The 14,235-nt window shown below is 38.2% G+C and overlaps 1 protein-coding gene across 1 annotated transcript in view; it reads right to left on the bottom strand.

Moving 5' to 3' along the window:
- Positions 1 to 9,745, bottom strand: part of LOC101165224 (epiplakin) — a 46,528-nt gene extending 36,783 nt beyond the window's left edge. Inside the window, exons 1-7 of the mRNA XM_020702546.2 lie at positions 9,402 to 9,745; positions 5,251 to 5,335; positions 4,726 to 4,847; positions 4,485 to 4,638; positions 3,036 to 3,161; positions 2,368 to 2,427; positions 2,118 to 2,285 (exon numbers count right to left, since the gene is read on the bottom strand). Of these exons, the coding sequence (XP_020558205.2) occupies positions 2,118 to 2,285; positions 2,368 to 2,427; positions 3,036 to 3,161; positions 4,485 to 4,638; positions 4,726 to 4,847; positions 5,251 to 5,335; positions 9,402 to 9,646 (960 nt within the window). The 5' untranslated portion in view covers positions 9,647 to 9,745. The remainder of the gene's footprint in view (positions 1 to 2,117; positions 2,286 to 2,367; positions 2,428 to 3,035; positions 3,162 to 4,484; positions 4,639 to 4,725; positions 4,848 to 5,250; positions 5,336 to 9,401) is intronic.
- Between the last annotated feature and the right edge of the window lie 4,490 nt (positions 9,746 to 14,235).

Here is a 14,235-nt window from a genome sequence, read left to right as displayed (position 1 = left end):
AGTGGCGGGGAAAAAAAGGCCCAAATCTGGCAACCCATTTCATAGCACTTCCGTATCAACATGCGCTCTAAATGTTGTGCAAAAGAATGCACTTTAATGCCTGCACTTTAATGATCCCCCCTTCAACACACCTGAACCAATCTGGCAACCCAAATAATGACGTTACGCCACTCTTAGCAACGATTGGTCAACATCAGTGCATCCGAGCCTGGCACAGTGTGCATTTACGAGGGCATTTTGTCACACTGATCAAAGCGCCCACAAGAGAACATCATGCCAAAGAGACAATCAGGCGCTGAAAAAAGAAAGAAAGAAGAAAAAGGATGAAGAACTTCAACATCAATCACAAGGTAAGTTTGGGGGATGTTGGGGCCGTATTTTTACATTATCCTGCCTTTCTGTGCAGCTCCACGATTTACGTAAAATACTAATCAAGTTGAGGTAAAGTTTGCGCAAACAATTTCCAATGGAAAACTCGAAAATAATTCTGGTACGCAAGTTTCCAAGATGAGGTCGGACATGACCTTCCAAAACGGCGGAGAGTAGAGAAGAGTAAATAATGATAATGGTATGGTGGCTGATAAATGTTTTAACTCATGTTATCGTATTGTTTAATTGTTTTGCTAACACACATATTTAGTGCGATCTGCATTTTCTGGTTTATGTCAGTATAAAAACTGCTGTTTATCTGTTATAGCAAGACAGTTAGTCTGACCTTTTCAACAATGAGTGTGTCTTAAAATCTTGCATTGGCATGGAATATGGAGAATCAAAACTGCCAAATACAAACAGGAAATAAAGGTTCTCATTTATAAATAACAAACAAAATAAATGTACTAATTTTAAAATTATGAGCATACAAAATAATAGATAAAGAAGTGTATAAATGCTTATATTTCCACTTATACTCAAAGTATTGTTCAAATTTATTATTTATAAATGGGTACATTTATTTCTTATTTGCATTTTGCAGTTTTGGTTTTACATAATAATGATGTTTTGCACAGTTCCTTCTCAGCCGTCAGTTCCTTCTGCTCCCAAAAAGTATCAAAAAGTATTGGAGGAGGTGCAGCATCCACGTCCCAAGATGTTCCTGACATCACTGAAGATGTAATGTGTAAAGTAATAAAAAAAAAAAAAAAAACAGTGTCTGCATAACCCCTTTTTTCATAAACAGCAGCTGAAGAGTATGGAGTCCCAAATTGTTCATATTTAAATAAATAAATATGACCTTGTGCACATACACAATCAACCAATAAATCTCTCATAAATATATAAAAAGATCATGAAATTGTGAAAAACCTGCACACCGATTTTAAATGAGCCACTATATTAGTATTATTCTGCTATAGTTGTTTTATTAGCTTTATCAGTAATCATTGTATAATAATAATTCTTGTTTTTTTAGCTGCAGAAGAAACTCCTGTCACCACATCTTCTGTTGAAAGGGAAAACGTTGATGCTGCTGCTGGTAAGTTCAGATGGCCAATATGTAACCTACACTGACCAAAAATATAAACGCAACACTTTTGTTATTGCTCCCATTTTTTATGGTATGAACTCAAAGATGTGAAACATTTTCCACATACACAAAATAACCAGTTCTCTGAAATATTGTTCACAAATCTGTCTAAGTCTGTGATAGTGAGCACTTCTCCTTTGCCAAGACAATCCATCCCACCTCACAGGTGTGCCATATCAAGATGCTGATTAGACAGCATGATTATTTCACAGGTGTGCCTTAGACTGGCCACAAGAAAAAGTTGCTTTTTTTTTTTTGAGATTGTAAGTTGCTGTTTTTAATAAGTTGAAGTTTTGTGAATGTCATTTGTTGAGTGCCCAATGTTACATAATATATATACATATATAGCAACAATAATACATTCAGAAAATGTAATAATAGAGAGATCTCATTTATATTACAACAACAGTTGCACTTTGTTGGTTCTGCTCATCCGTTAGAGGGCCCACAAATTAAATTTCGCTTAGGGCCCCCGGAAGACCAGGGCCGGCCCTCCTCCTCCTAGTATGTTCATTGGCGAGATTGTAGATCTTAAAAACACCAAAGAAAATGTGGATTTTTGCTGCAACCTTGGAATCTCTGCAGGTTCACTCACAGAGTAGGCCTCCTGCTTCTTGGGGATGTAATGCGCGATGTTCTTGTCGCCCCAGTCAAATATCAGCTCATACTCCTCTTTTTCGTTCACCCAGAGGAGTTCATTCATGATTTCATCTAGGATCTGATGGAGGTCTCGCAGCTGCTCCATCCGGACACTTGACATTTTCTGGAAAAGTTGATAGTTCGAATAAAAATTAAAAGTGAAAACAAAAAAAAACTCGACATCAACGACAGGGCTTCTGTCACACCTTCAGACTTTCCCATTCTTGGTCCAGAGCATTTGCCTGTGCTTTTTCTCCCCTTTTTATCTGAAAGGAAGAGGAAAGTTGTGCTTTTAACTTGAGAAACCTTATCTTTTAAAGAGAAAATAAAAATGTTATAGAATATCAGCTGGACGGCACCAAAATCAAAACAAAATTTAAGCTTAATTTAAACCTTAACAGATCAAAAAACAGATTTTTTTGGGGGAGAATTTCAAGAGTCTTAATAATCTGTTCATATAAATGTATTTTGCTTTTTTCACACTTTTTGCTGTTAGTGTCCACTTTGAAATGGTCAAACAATGCTTGCAGCAGAAATCTGCTCCATTGTGCATGTCTGAAAGTGGTGTGCAGGTGAGCTTATTTGGGTACTTTGTTTTTTTTATTCGATGAACGATAATTAAATTAGGAGAGAAAACAGCAAAAAATGTGGATGCCTGCTGAACTAAAAAAAAAAAGTATCAAGCTATTTTAATAAAATGATTGTCTGGGTTAAGGTTTGACCACAGAAGCCAACAAACTGTCATTTAAATAACTTCAACAACTCCTGACCTCGCCTGCCCTTTTCACCCTTACTGACTGACCGGGAGAGGATTGAAGGATTTTGCATCAGTTGAATCTGATTGAATCTGACCTGCACAGCAGTCAGAACCTACCAGTTCTTCTCTGGCCCGTTGTACCTCAGGGCTAGTCTGGATGGAGCTGTGAAAAGCCTGCTGAGCGATGAGCTGCCGGTCGATGGCTGAAGTGTCTTCTCCGAACGGCGAGGTCACAATCAGACGCTGGAACACACAGCAACAGGGATTTCAAATCAACATGTTAGTACCTCCAAAAGCATCAGTCAGTGTGATCTGAGTGGTCTCATGGAGGACTGAGCAGCAGAAAGTAATGTAACTTCAGATTCTCAAACATGTCTGGACCAGTAGAAGTAGAAGTCTTTCATTTTGTGAACCCTATCTCAGGGTGGAGCTTTAATTAATTTGTATAACAATTTTTATACTAACACCTTAAATTTAACTTTTTCTTAATGAATATATGAACGTTTTCATTCCATTAAAAAAAATCAATAGGAATGGATAAAATGTCTTTTTAAGATACTATTTCCCCCAAAATATTTCAAAGTTTACACTGGATTCTTGTTTGCCAAACAAAAAAAAAGGCAGATCAGTTTGGTCTGTTCCAATGTGTTTATGAATCTTAGGGGCAAATTTACCTTCTGTAAAGAAGATCAGATCTCAAAGATTTGGGGCTTTTTTAAACCATCAATGTGCAATCATTTCACATTTGCAGATTCGCAAGGATATCAAAGCAAGAATGGATTATCGTCATAACCAAGCCCAGATTTAGACAGGTGCATTATGGGGTGCCGGTAGAATATGTTGAGATACGCTGAGAGTTTGGAGTTTTTAAATCCCTCCAAGCCTCTAAAATGCTTAGAAAACCATGCCATCATCATGTGTTCTCCATTGATCTTTATGATATGACTTAAAAGTTTGATATTGAATGCTCTACCTAACACTACCCTCTGTATTAACCTGGCTTGGGACGGGCACAAGAAAGACACTGCTTTGTGCCATATTTAGGCTGCATATGTTTTTTTTTTCTTTTTACGTCCATCTGTCTGTTTTGTCTTATTTTTACTTTTTCAAATGGTTATTTATTTTATTTTAGGGGTATTTTGTCTTTTTTTATATTTTGGTTTTTGGATTTATTTAAAGGATGGTCTTTTCTGCATTTTTCTTTTGTTTTATTTTTTTTATTGTATTTATTTACATTAATTTTATTTTTGGGGCTCTTTTTTATTTCCGTTTCTTTAGTTAAATGTAGATTTTTGTGGACCATCCCATTAGAAGGGCAGTCACGACAGTTATGGGGACGTTGCCCCCCCTTGCCCATACCTCTACCAGGCCTCAATCATGGCCCCTCGCTGTGTTTCTACGGTAGCTCAGGAGGGACATTGTAGAGGCATATTCTTTTTCTATACCTTTTTTTTTTAAGTTGGGTGACAGGGGTTGCTGGAGCCAATCCCAACATTAGATCTGTGAATGCAGATTGCAACCTTGGCAAATCTACCCCACAGACAACAAAACTGCTTTCACGCTTACCTTTTGCTGTGCAATCCAAGCTCTGGCATCCTCGACGCTCCTGAGGGCATCCTCCCCCCTGCTTCCAGAGCTCCCGCGAAGGCTCCTCCTGCGTGGTACGCTGCTTGTTAGGGCCATCTGAAGCCCCATCAGGTGATTCCGGAACATATCCACGCTGCAGGTTTGATGGGAAGAGAAGTAACGGTCGTAAGCCACTTGCAGGCGGAACAATAAAATGAACAGAACCTGGATCTTTCTTCACCTTCTGACCACACCCTCATTGTTGAGGCCCATCTGAGTCATTTCCATGGCGCAGTTCCTCAGCTTGTCAATTGCCTCTCGAGCCTTAACCATACAGAAGTCTGCCTCCCTCGGAGAATTACCCTAAATAGGCAGGAAGAACAAAACAAATTTAAAACCCAATGGAAGGAATGGCTTTAATAAGTTCAAGCTGGATGATGCTGGGTTCATGACCTCTAGAGATAAACACTATGTGATAACTGTTTGTCATCTAAATAGAGGTGGGGTGTGTGGTTTCAGCTACTGCAGCCAGAATTCACTTTGGCATCATAAAATAGACCGACAGTGAGATTATTTCTCAAGACGATCCACCTAGAAGCCAAACAAAGTGCTCTGTTCTTGTTTCTATTTACCTCTGCAGCTGAAGCCGCAAACGCATTTCTGTCATTCTTTCTCAGGGTGAAGCAGCATGTACTCCCCTTCTCCGTTAAAAACCACACTGACTCAACCCTGAAGTGTGGGAAAGAGGGAAACAAACACAACTCACGGACTGAATGTGGGCTTCTGCTTTCAGCAGGTATTCGTGGCACTGGTTCTGCAGAGCCAAAGCCCTCTGGCTGAGCGGGGAAGCACTGCAGAGGGCAGCAAAGTCAAGCTTTAAGCATTTTTGTCATCACGGTCAAACTGAACAAACACACTTGCATGATCTCGTTTAGGGTTAAAATGAGACATTTTTTTTCATATTTTAATCTACAGGGAAGCCCCACTAAATCCATGAAAAGATCAAAATCAATTACTTTTTTTTTAATTCACAAAACTTTTATTTTTGTAACCCTGTTTGTGATCTTTTATATTAAATCCCAAATTACAAGCACAGACAGACAGACAGACAGATAGATAATTTGCCACTGTCACACATACAATGAAATTAAAATAATGTAGAAGAACACTCCCCCTATTGTCTCTCCTGATGGCTCATTTATTGAAGTTGTTCGTGCTTTCAAACAAATTGATGACTGACTGTCTTTTAACCCTTCTGTTGGTTCTATTGTAAAATAGCTGCATCTCAAGTTAAGTTTCTATTTCACAAATAAGTTGTGTTTTAATTTCCGTACAAAGACGACACTTGTTGCTCCAACATTTCCTCCTGTGTAGGGGATATTTTCCACACAGATGCCCCAGTCCAGGCTGTCCACATGTTGGATTTGGCTTGTCATGCCTCTTTATGTTTTGTAACAAACTGTGGTCCATAAACTTATCACTGAGAACTCTAGTCTTCCGTTGGATTGGCCTGTTCTGGCAGCTCATCAGCTCACACGACTCATTGGGCTGTGAGTCTTCAGTATCAGGCTCCTACGGACTGGAATTCTATGCACAGGACAATTCAACAACCACATCTCCCAGCTTTGACTCAGTTTGATGTTATCCAGAAGGACCTGGAAATAAAATCACTTTTTTTGTCTTTACTGTTTTAATAGTAGAAAAATGTCTTGAGGTTGTGTAGTAATTTGCCTCTTGGCCAGGACTCTTAAAAAAGGGGATCTGTGGATCTCAAAGAAACGTTCCTGTTTAAATAATGGATTAATAAAGATAGCAATATTACTAATAAGTCAGTGTCTAAAAATCCTTCACAGAAAGGATTATGTAAGAGATTATATAATACCTGCCAAAAAAATAACATTTTTGTTTGGAATTAATTCAGTCTCAATAATCAGAAATGCACACAACCTGTTTCACAAAACACACACTCTGATTCACAACTGTAATTTTTCGAAAAGGTGCAATGTAAATTTGGAAATGCACACATTGTGTTTCACAAATGCACACCTTGTGTTTCACAAACACACACGTTGTGTTTTACACTAAAGGTTTCACACATGCACAATAAGTATTTCTTAAAAAACGTGCACTCTGTTTCACAAAACAATTCTTCAGAAATTCCCAATAAATTTTTCAGAAATGCACAACAGGTATGGCGTTTCATCTCTGCCATAAAGTGAAAGGGCGTAAAGAGAACTGAGCGGGCGTATTCAGGAACTGAGCGAGTGAACCTTAAGACCGCGCAAGTGCAATTCTAACCGAGCGACCCCGCATTTTTAAAACTGCACGCTCAAACTGCAAACTGCTGCTCAAACTCAATTTGAGCAGCAAATTTTGGCCATTCAGATCAACCAGAAAGGTTTCCACCCCCAAGTGACAAACACACCCCCTTTAACAATGAGCCCAAATGCTGTTTTAAAATGCGGAGTCGCTTGGTTAGAATCTCCCCACATTTGTGAGAGATTTCTCTGTGGTGAATATTGAGACTACCTTCACGCTGCAGGTCAACTAATGTCACCATTGGCTAATGAATCTGTCAGTCAAACTTTTTAGCGAAGCAGCCGCGCTTGCTTTCGGCCAATCGAATGGCACACTAAATGTGTGAAACATTCAGTGTGCATGTGTTAAACACAACGTGTGCAGTGCATTTCCAAATTTATATTGCAGGGTAAGGTAAAATTAAAGTTGTGATTCAGAGTGTGTGTTTGTGAAACTGGTTGTGTGCATTTCTGATTATTGAGACTGAATTCATTCCATATTTTTGAGACACACATGTGAAATAAACATAAAGCAGGAGTAATTTATAAGAGGAAGGGCTTACTCAGCAGAGCAGCTCTCCCTCTGTCATTCCAACATCAAGGTAGAAACATGAATCACCTTTAAAATCAAGATTTTGATTGAACTGTATTATACAAAAGGGGAATTCAGTTCAACACCATTAAAAAACTCCTGGACTGACAAACAACTGAAATAAACACAGGAAGGTTTCATGGGAGTGATGGATTCAAAGAGGAAAAAAGAGAAAGATATACACACAAAAACCTGTTTACACACATTTTTGGTCTTTTAAAAAGTTTACGTGTACAATTAAATAAATCCTATCAAAAGATGACTCGTTCAGTTTTTTCTATTCTTCTATACTTTTATTGTTTGCATTAAGTGAAGTCCTATCAAAACATGACTCATCAACTCTTGTATTTAGTGTAAAAAGTAAAATCCTATCAAAAGGTGACTCATCAACTTTTTCTATTTATTTTACCTAAAAAAATACAATACAATATAATATAATTCCAAAAGACAAACCATTACGTCGAGTTATTCAAGGGGGGAAAAGAAAAAACCCCAAAAGAACAATTTGAGGTGAAAATGCATTTAATCAAAATGCTCAATGTGAACCGTTTTTACAGCAAGGGGCTTTTTATATAACTTTCCTTTTCTTTCAATAATTACTTTAATTGCAGAGTCTGACAAAGGGCCATGTCTTTTTACTTAACTCCAGAAACTTCCCACATTCCTGGAACCTGTGTCACGTGTTTTCCCTCAAACTGCTTTATGAAGGGTACACTCTGAAACTGACATCTTTGGAACGAAACGTGGGGACACCGCAGAGTCAGGGAGGTCAGAAGTTCACAGAGCGCTGTAAAGCAAACATCTGCGGCGCAGAGAAAACGCTGATTTACCACCCAAATATACGAAAATAAAAGCCTGCTAAACCGTCAATCACTGTGCAGCTGCGCTGTATTAACGGGGATCTTTCCTGTTCAGGGCAAATAGAGCGAGAACTCTTCAAACTACGGAAGCCAAGAGCGACTGCATACGTTTGTAACCCTTGTGCTATCCTAGGCACTTTAACATTGGGAGTTGGGTCATCCAGACCCACTAGACAGTGCTCTGAACCTTTTTTCTTTAATGATTTGTGATCTTCACTGGTGTCCATGGATTACATGAAATCCTTTCCACCTTTATCCACCTTTGTCATGGTAGGGAGAACACGTCAATGTAAGGGTGGGGTCATAGGATAGCACAAGGTTTAGTTAATAAGCTGTTATCCCGGGATAGCGGAATAATAATGTCGTTGTCTAAATATAACAACATTATTTATAGAGATGAATATATTATTGAATCAAAACAACAACAACATTTATAGCCCTTTTTTTGTTTTCTTTTGTTGCTTTTTTCACAATTTATCTCCACCTAAATAATTTTTGCACTTATTTTGGTTTGTTTTTGTTTGTTTTTTAAAGTGGGGGGCGTTCCTACTCTTTATGATCCCCTTACCAGAACCAATAACATTCTTAAAGCATGAGCAATTGATTCTACCTAAATCAGTCGTCAGCCTCCTAACATACCTGTCATTTTCATGTACGCGCCTCAAAGGTTTCCTCAGGTGACAAAAACAGAATTGCAGTTCCTTGTTTTGGACAGAACTGCAAGTTTTTTACAGAAAATGCAAAACGAGTTTTGTTTTCGGTGTAACCAGTCCACTTTTATTTATTATTTTTGGAAAAGAAAATTATTATTTTTTTCGAAATGAAATCATGATACCTTGAAACAACAAGATACATTTTTGCATTTTACTCAAGAATCTCGGGATTACAAAATGTTTTCAAGCATGTTCGCTCTCGGCTTCCGTAGTTAATAAGTTAAAAACTGAACCAACGCGTTTGATCTTGTTTTGTCCTCCAGCTCTGAGTGTATTTGCATATGGATTTGGGAGAGGAGTTAGTCACCATTTATTTAACAAACTGACTTAAGAGATAAGAGCTAATGCACAAACAAACGTTTGAAGTGTTTCTGTGTTAGATGAATAATTTAAAGGAGTTCAGCTTTCAGACACGCGCAGTTGAAACATTTAAGTAATAATGCATGCCTTCCCACCTCATTTCGCCCATTGGCCTTTCTCCAGAGGAACTCACTCCAGTCGAGCCTCTGGTTCTGACGGTGTAGCTCCTCCTGACTCTGTGACTGTCCATCTGTCCATCCATGTGCGGCTCGTATCCGTTCCCGCTTCCTTGCCCCACGTCGCTCCGTGCGTAATGGTACCCCCCAGAGTTGGTCAGGTCGCCCTTGGAGTTTGCTCTGCGGCTCATGTTGAGCCCGTGCTGGGAGCCGTACATGCTCATGCTGTCCTGTTGCGGGGCAGCCTCACAGCCGCGGCTCGCGGGTCTCTCCTGCGCCTCACCTGTCCCGGGACCCCCGGCTGCACACTGCGCGCAGCGAGCAGGAGACTTGCGCTTTTTGGGTGGATGGAGACCACACCTCTCTGTTTCCACTGAACCCAAAAAAGTTTTCCTACTCCCTCCCTTCCAAAATCATCTTACTGCCACTCCCATCAACATGCAGCTGGAGGCGCAAACGTGCGTGCGAGGCTCACCTGCTTCTGAACTATCTGCGGGGACAAATGTCAAAGAGGGAACAGTAATGGGGAAAGTAGAATAATCTAGAGGGAAAAGGGCGTTTCCCAGGTCCCACAACCTCAGGGGTGTTAGGGAATTTAGGAGAAAATGGGATGACACTGAATTCCTGTGCAAACAAAACATTAAAGATTCGATTTTCAGAAACTTAATTATTTTAAGTTGTATCCAGTCATGCAGAATAGGGTCTCACATCAGAATTCAATTATTCCCCTTATTTTTATTATATTTTTATTATATTTATTTTTTAATTTGATTTTAGAGCATGCAACACTGATGTAGATTGTTTTCTTAATCCGCTATATCCCTCCCTTTCAGGGTCACGTGGTCACAGGAGCCTGTCCTGGCTACAGTTGGGCAAAGATGGGGTACCCTGGACAGGTTGCCAGCCTGTCGCAGGGCCACACAATAACTCCCACACATGCACACCAAGGGGCAATTTAGAGTCACTAATTAACATACGAAGCATGTTTTTGGACTGTGGGAGTAAGATGGAGAGAACCCACACACGAGGAGAACATGCAAACTCCACACAGAAAGGAACCAGCTGGGATTCAAACCAAGGACTTCTCACTGTAAGGTGAAAGCGCTAACCACTGCCCCACCATGCACCTCACAATCAGCTGAAATAAATATTCATTTCTTAAATTCAGCTTGCAGTTTAAATAAATTACACACTGAAGTGCTATGCATTAAAAAAATCAAATAGACCCCCAGAATACAGAAGATGCTGCACATCGAGGTGTTTTTAACCTTCTTTGTTTTATCCTGTTTTGTTACACTGTGTTAGATTTCTTTCTAAAGGACAAAAATAGTGAAGGGCAACAAACTACAAAAGTTCTACTTCATTTTCTGTTTTGCATTGTTGCAAATTAGTCACAAAAATATATATTTACACCTCTCTTCACTTGTAAGGCAGCATAGGCAAAAGATTTGGCAAATCTAACAATTTCTGTGACAGAATTAAGTACATTTTAAACAGTGTTAAAGGAAAATAGGACTGGATTAATATTGCAGAAACTTCTGGAAACTTTGGAGTAAAACACAATAAGTTTCTGAAGGCCCAACATAAAGTTACTGTTATGTCAAAATTTAAATGTAGACTCTAATCAGTGATCTAAACAATGCAAACAAAATAATCACATATGTGAACTTCCAGACACAGAGAAATTCTTCTGGGTAGCTTTGCCCAATTGGCAGGAAAATACTAAAGAATGTCTCTTTTTTGTGGTTCCTTTTTCCAGTTTGTCTCATTCTTTTTTTTTTTTTTTCTTTTACAACATTTTGTTGCAAATGACTGGGGCAATGTAAAATGTATCTCAAGCTTACAAAATTGTCTTTTTCTGGATGTTTTGTAGTTTCAATTTAGAGTGTAAGTAAATGAAGTTTTAATATGATTTTTTTTTTAGTTTGCAGCTCATAAAGACACAAAACTGCTATGGTTTTTTGCAAGAATAATTTGCAGGAACATGATGAATCGTGAAAGCTCTTTGATGAACATATAAAGTCACCCTTTGTGTAAAATATTTATAAAATTACAGCAGATACGTTTGGCATTGTTTACAATGCATACATCAATGTAGAGCAGGATTTCTGCAAATGACAGCTCTGTAGAGGTTGAAGAGCTCCGAGGCAAACAGCAGAGGAAGAACACATTTCATGCAGGTTACAACTCAGCTTGGCTGCTGCTAGTGGGTGAGGCTCACAGGGAAAACAAGTTTGTCAATCGCTCAAAAGAGAGCTGAAACCCTTGTAAATCTTCTGATGAGGAATGAACTATAAATCACAGAAACTGGTCAAAGAAGACATTTTGATTCTCATCCAGCAGAGACATGCCCTGTTCCTTCATTTATGCCCCTCTGACCCAAAGACTTTAAATTTCTGTAGAAACCTGTCAGCAGGCAGTTAAAAATGCCAAAAACCTGAAAGGTTTCACTTAAATTGCTTAAAAGCATCACCAAGAGAAAAGTGGAGTCTTTATCTGCCTCACAATCGGAGCCTACCATGTCTGAGCTGACATGGTGGACACTTCCTGTATCACCAAAATAAGACAAATATGCCAAAAGCTCAAATTCACCGCAATCACAAACAGATTTAAAGTTAAAGACCCCCTCTGATGAAAACTGTGCTTTTAGTATTTTTAACATGTTCTTGTGGTATTTTTCTCATGATGGAGGTCATTTGCAAAGTTAATAAGTTCCATAGTGTATGCAACTTACGATTAAAATGTTTGAATTCAAATTAATAACAATAACAACTAGAAAGAGCTGCATTTCCAGAAGAAAATGCAGGGTTGAATGCTGTATTGCTGAATGAAAGCTGAATTTGCTAAAGAAATGGCTGAACAGAGCTGAAAGAGGTCAAAATTTTAAAAGTAGAAAGGTCAAAGTGGGCAAAAAACTGTAATAGAAGTTAAGCGATAAGATGTCCTATGTATTTTAATGAAGCAAAAGTCCTGGAATGTCTTTAAAAGTTCAAAGATTTGGGAAAAAAATAATAGCAGGAATAAGCTGAAAAAGTTGAACATTGTAACAGTAGAATGGCTAAAATAGGTCAAAATTTGTAGAAGGAGTTAAGCATTAAAGCTGAAATTGTTGAAAAAATGGTTGAACTGTTGAAAATTTGAAGATGTTGCTAAAATGGATAAAGTGCTAGCATTGGAATCAGTATCATCAACTGACTCAAAGAAACACATTGTTTGAGAGTATCCTATTGGTAAAAGCTACATGTTCTAAGTTGATAGAAAATCCACTTTTTTCAAAATGGCGGCTTTTCTATTGATTTTATCTCCATAGCAACTATTTTATGTTTGGGTCGCCTGGGGATGACGAACCAATCAACGTCAGTTTCAGACAAATCGGAAAAAGTAAACCTTTGGACGTCCTTAGCAACGAAGTTTGTTTGCTAACCACGCCCACATTCCTTATACGTACGGATCCAGTGAATTTCAATATGTTCAGTTCCAGCCATGGATGAAGTTTAATCAATAAGCAATATTTGCTTCAGATTTGGTCAAAAAATGGCCACCAAACAGTAGGTTGTTTCGACATCCCATAATGATTTCTAAACCTATTTTATAGTCCAAAGCCTTGTGATCAATTTAACGTTTGAACGGTGTCTCTAGCTAAAGGCATCTTGAAGTTACAATGGTTGAAAGAACCAAAGGTTTTCAAGGATTCTCAATGTATTTAAATGGAGCGAAAATCTTGGAATATCTTAAAAGGTTCAAGGATTTAAAGGACCAAAAGTAATAGCTGAAAGGAATAAGCTGAAGGAGTTGAACATTGAAATAGTAGAATGGTTGAAATAGGTTTGAAGGAGTTTAAAATTGCCTCACATTTTGGCACAAAATGGCCTTCAAACCGTAGGTAGTGTTGCCATCTCATAATAATTTCAAAACCTATGTTGAAGTCCAAAGCCTTGTGAACATTTAAATGTTTGAACGGTGTCTCTAGCCAAAAGCATGTTGAAGTTACAATGGTTAAAAGAAACAAAGGTTTTCAAAGATTATCCTTGTATTTAAATGAAGCAAAAATCTTGGAATATCTTGAAAAGTTCAAAGATTTGAAAGACCAAAAGTCGTAGCTGAAAGGAATAAGCTGAAATGGTTGAACATTGTAATTGTAGAATGGTTAAAATAGGTGAAAGTTTGAAGAAGTTTAAAATTGCCTCACATTTTGGCACAAAATGGCCGCCAAACTGTAAGTGGTGTTGCCATCCCATAATAATTTTGAGCCTTATATTAAAGTCCAAAGCCTTGTGAACATTTTAATGTTTGAATAGTGTCTGTAGCCAAAAGAATGTTAAAGTTACAATTGTTTAAAGAAGCAAAGGTGTGGCCAATGGAGCAAAAATTTTGGAAAATCCGGGAATATCTGGAAAAGTTCAAGGATTTGAAGGACAAAATGTCATAGCTGGAATAAGATGAAAGAGCTGAACATTTTAATAGTTGAATGGTTAAAATAGGTGAAAAATTGTAGAAGTAGTTTAACTGTGAACTTCTGCACGAAAAATTCTCCATGTATTTCAATGGAGAAAAAATCCTGGAAAATCCTGGAATATCTTAAAAAGTTCAAGGATTTGAAAAACCAAAAGTCATAGCAGTAATAAGCTGAAAGAGCTGAACAGTTTAATAGTTGAATGGTTAAAATAGGTTGAAAATTGTAGAAGGAGTTAAGTGCCGAAAAACAGCGGAAGATAGCATAAGAGGAAAACAAAGGGTTGAATGCTTTACAGCATTCAACCAATTAGTTGTTAGGCTGCCAGAGGTTTGAAGCTGGGGAAAGTATGGTGCTCTG

Source organism: Oryzias latipes, chromosome 4 (assembly GCF_002234675.1).
Source record: "Oryzias latipes chromosome 4, ASM223467v1".
In the NCBI taxonomy this organism is placed as follows: Eukaryota; Metazoa; Chordata; class Actinopteri; order Beloniformes; family Adrianichthyidae; genus Oryzias; species Oryzias latipes.
This window is presented reverse-complemented; position numbering and strand designations above follow the sequence as displayed.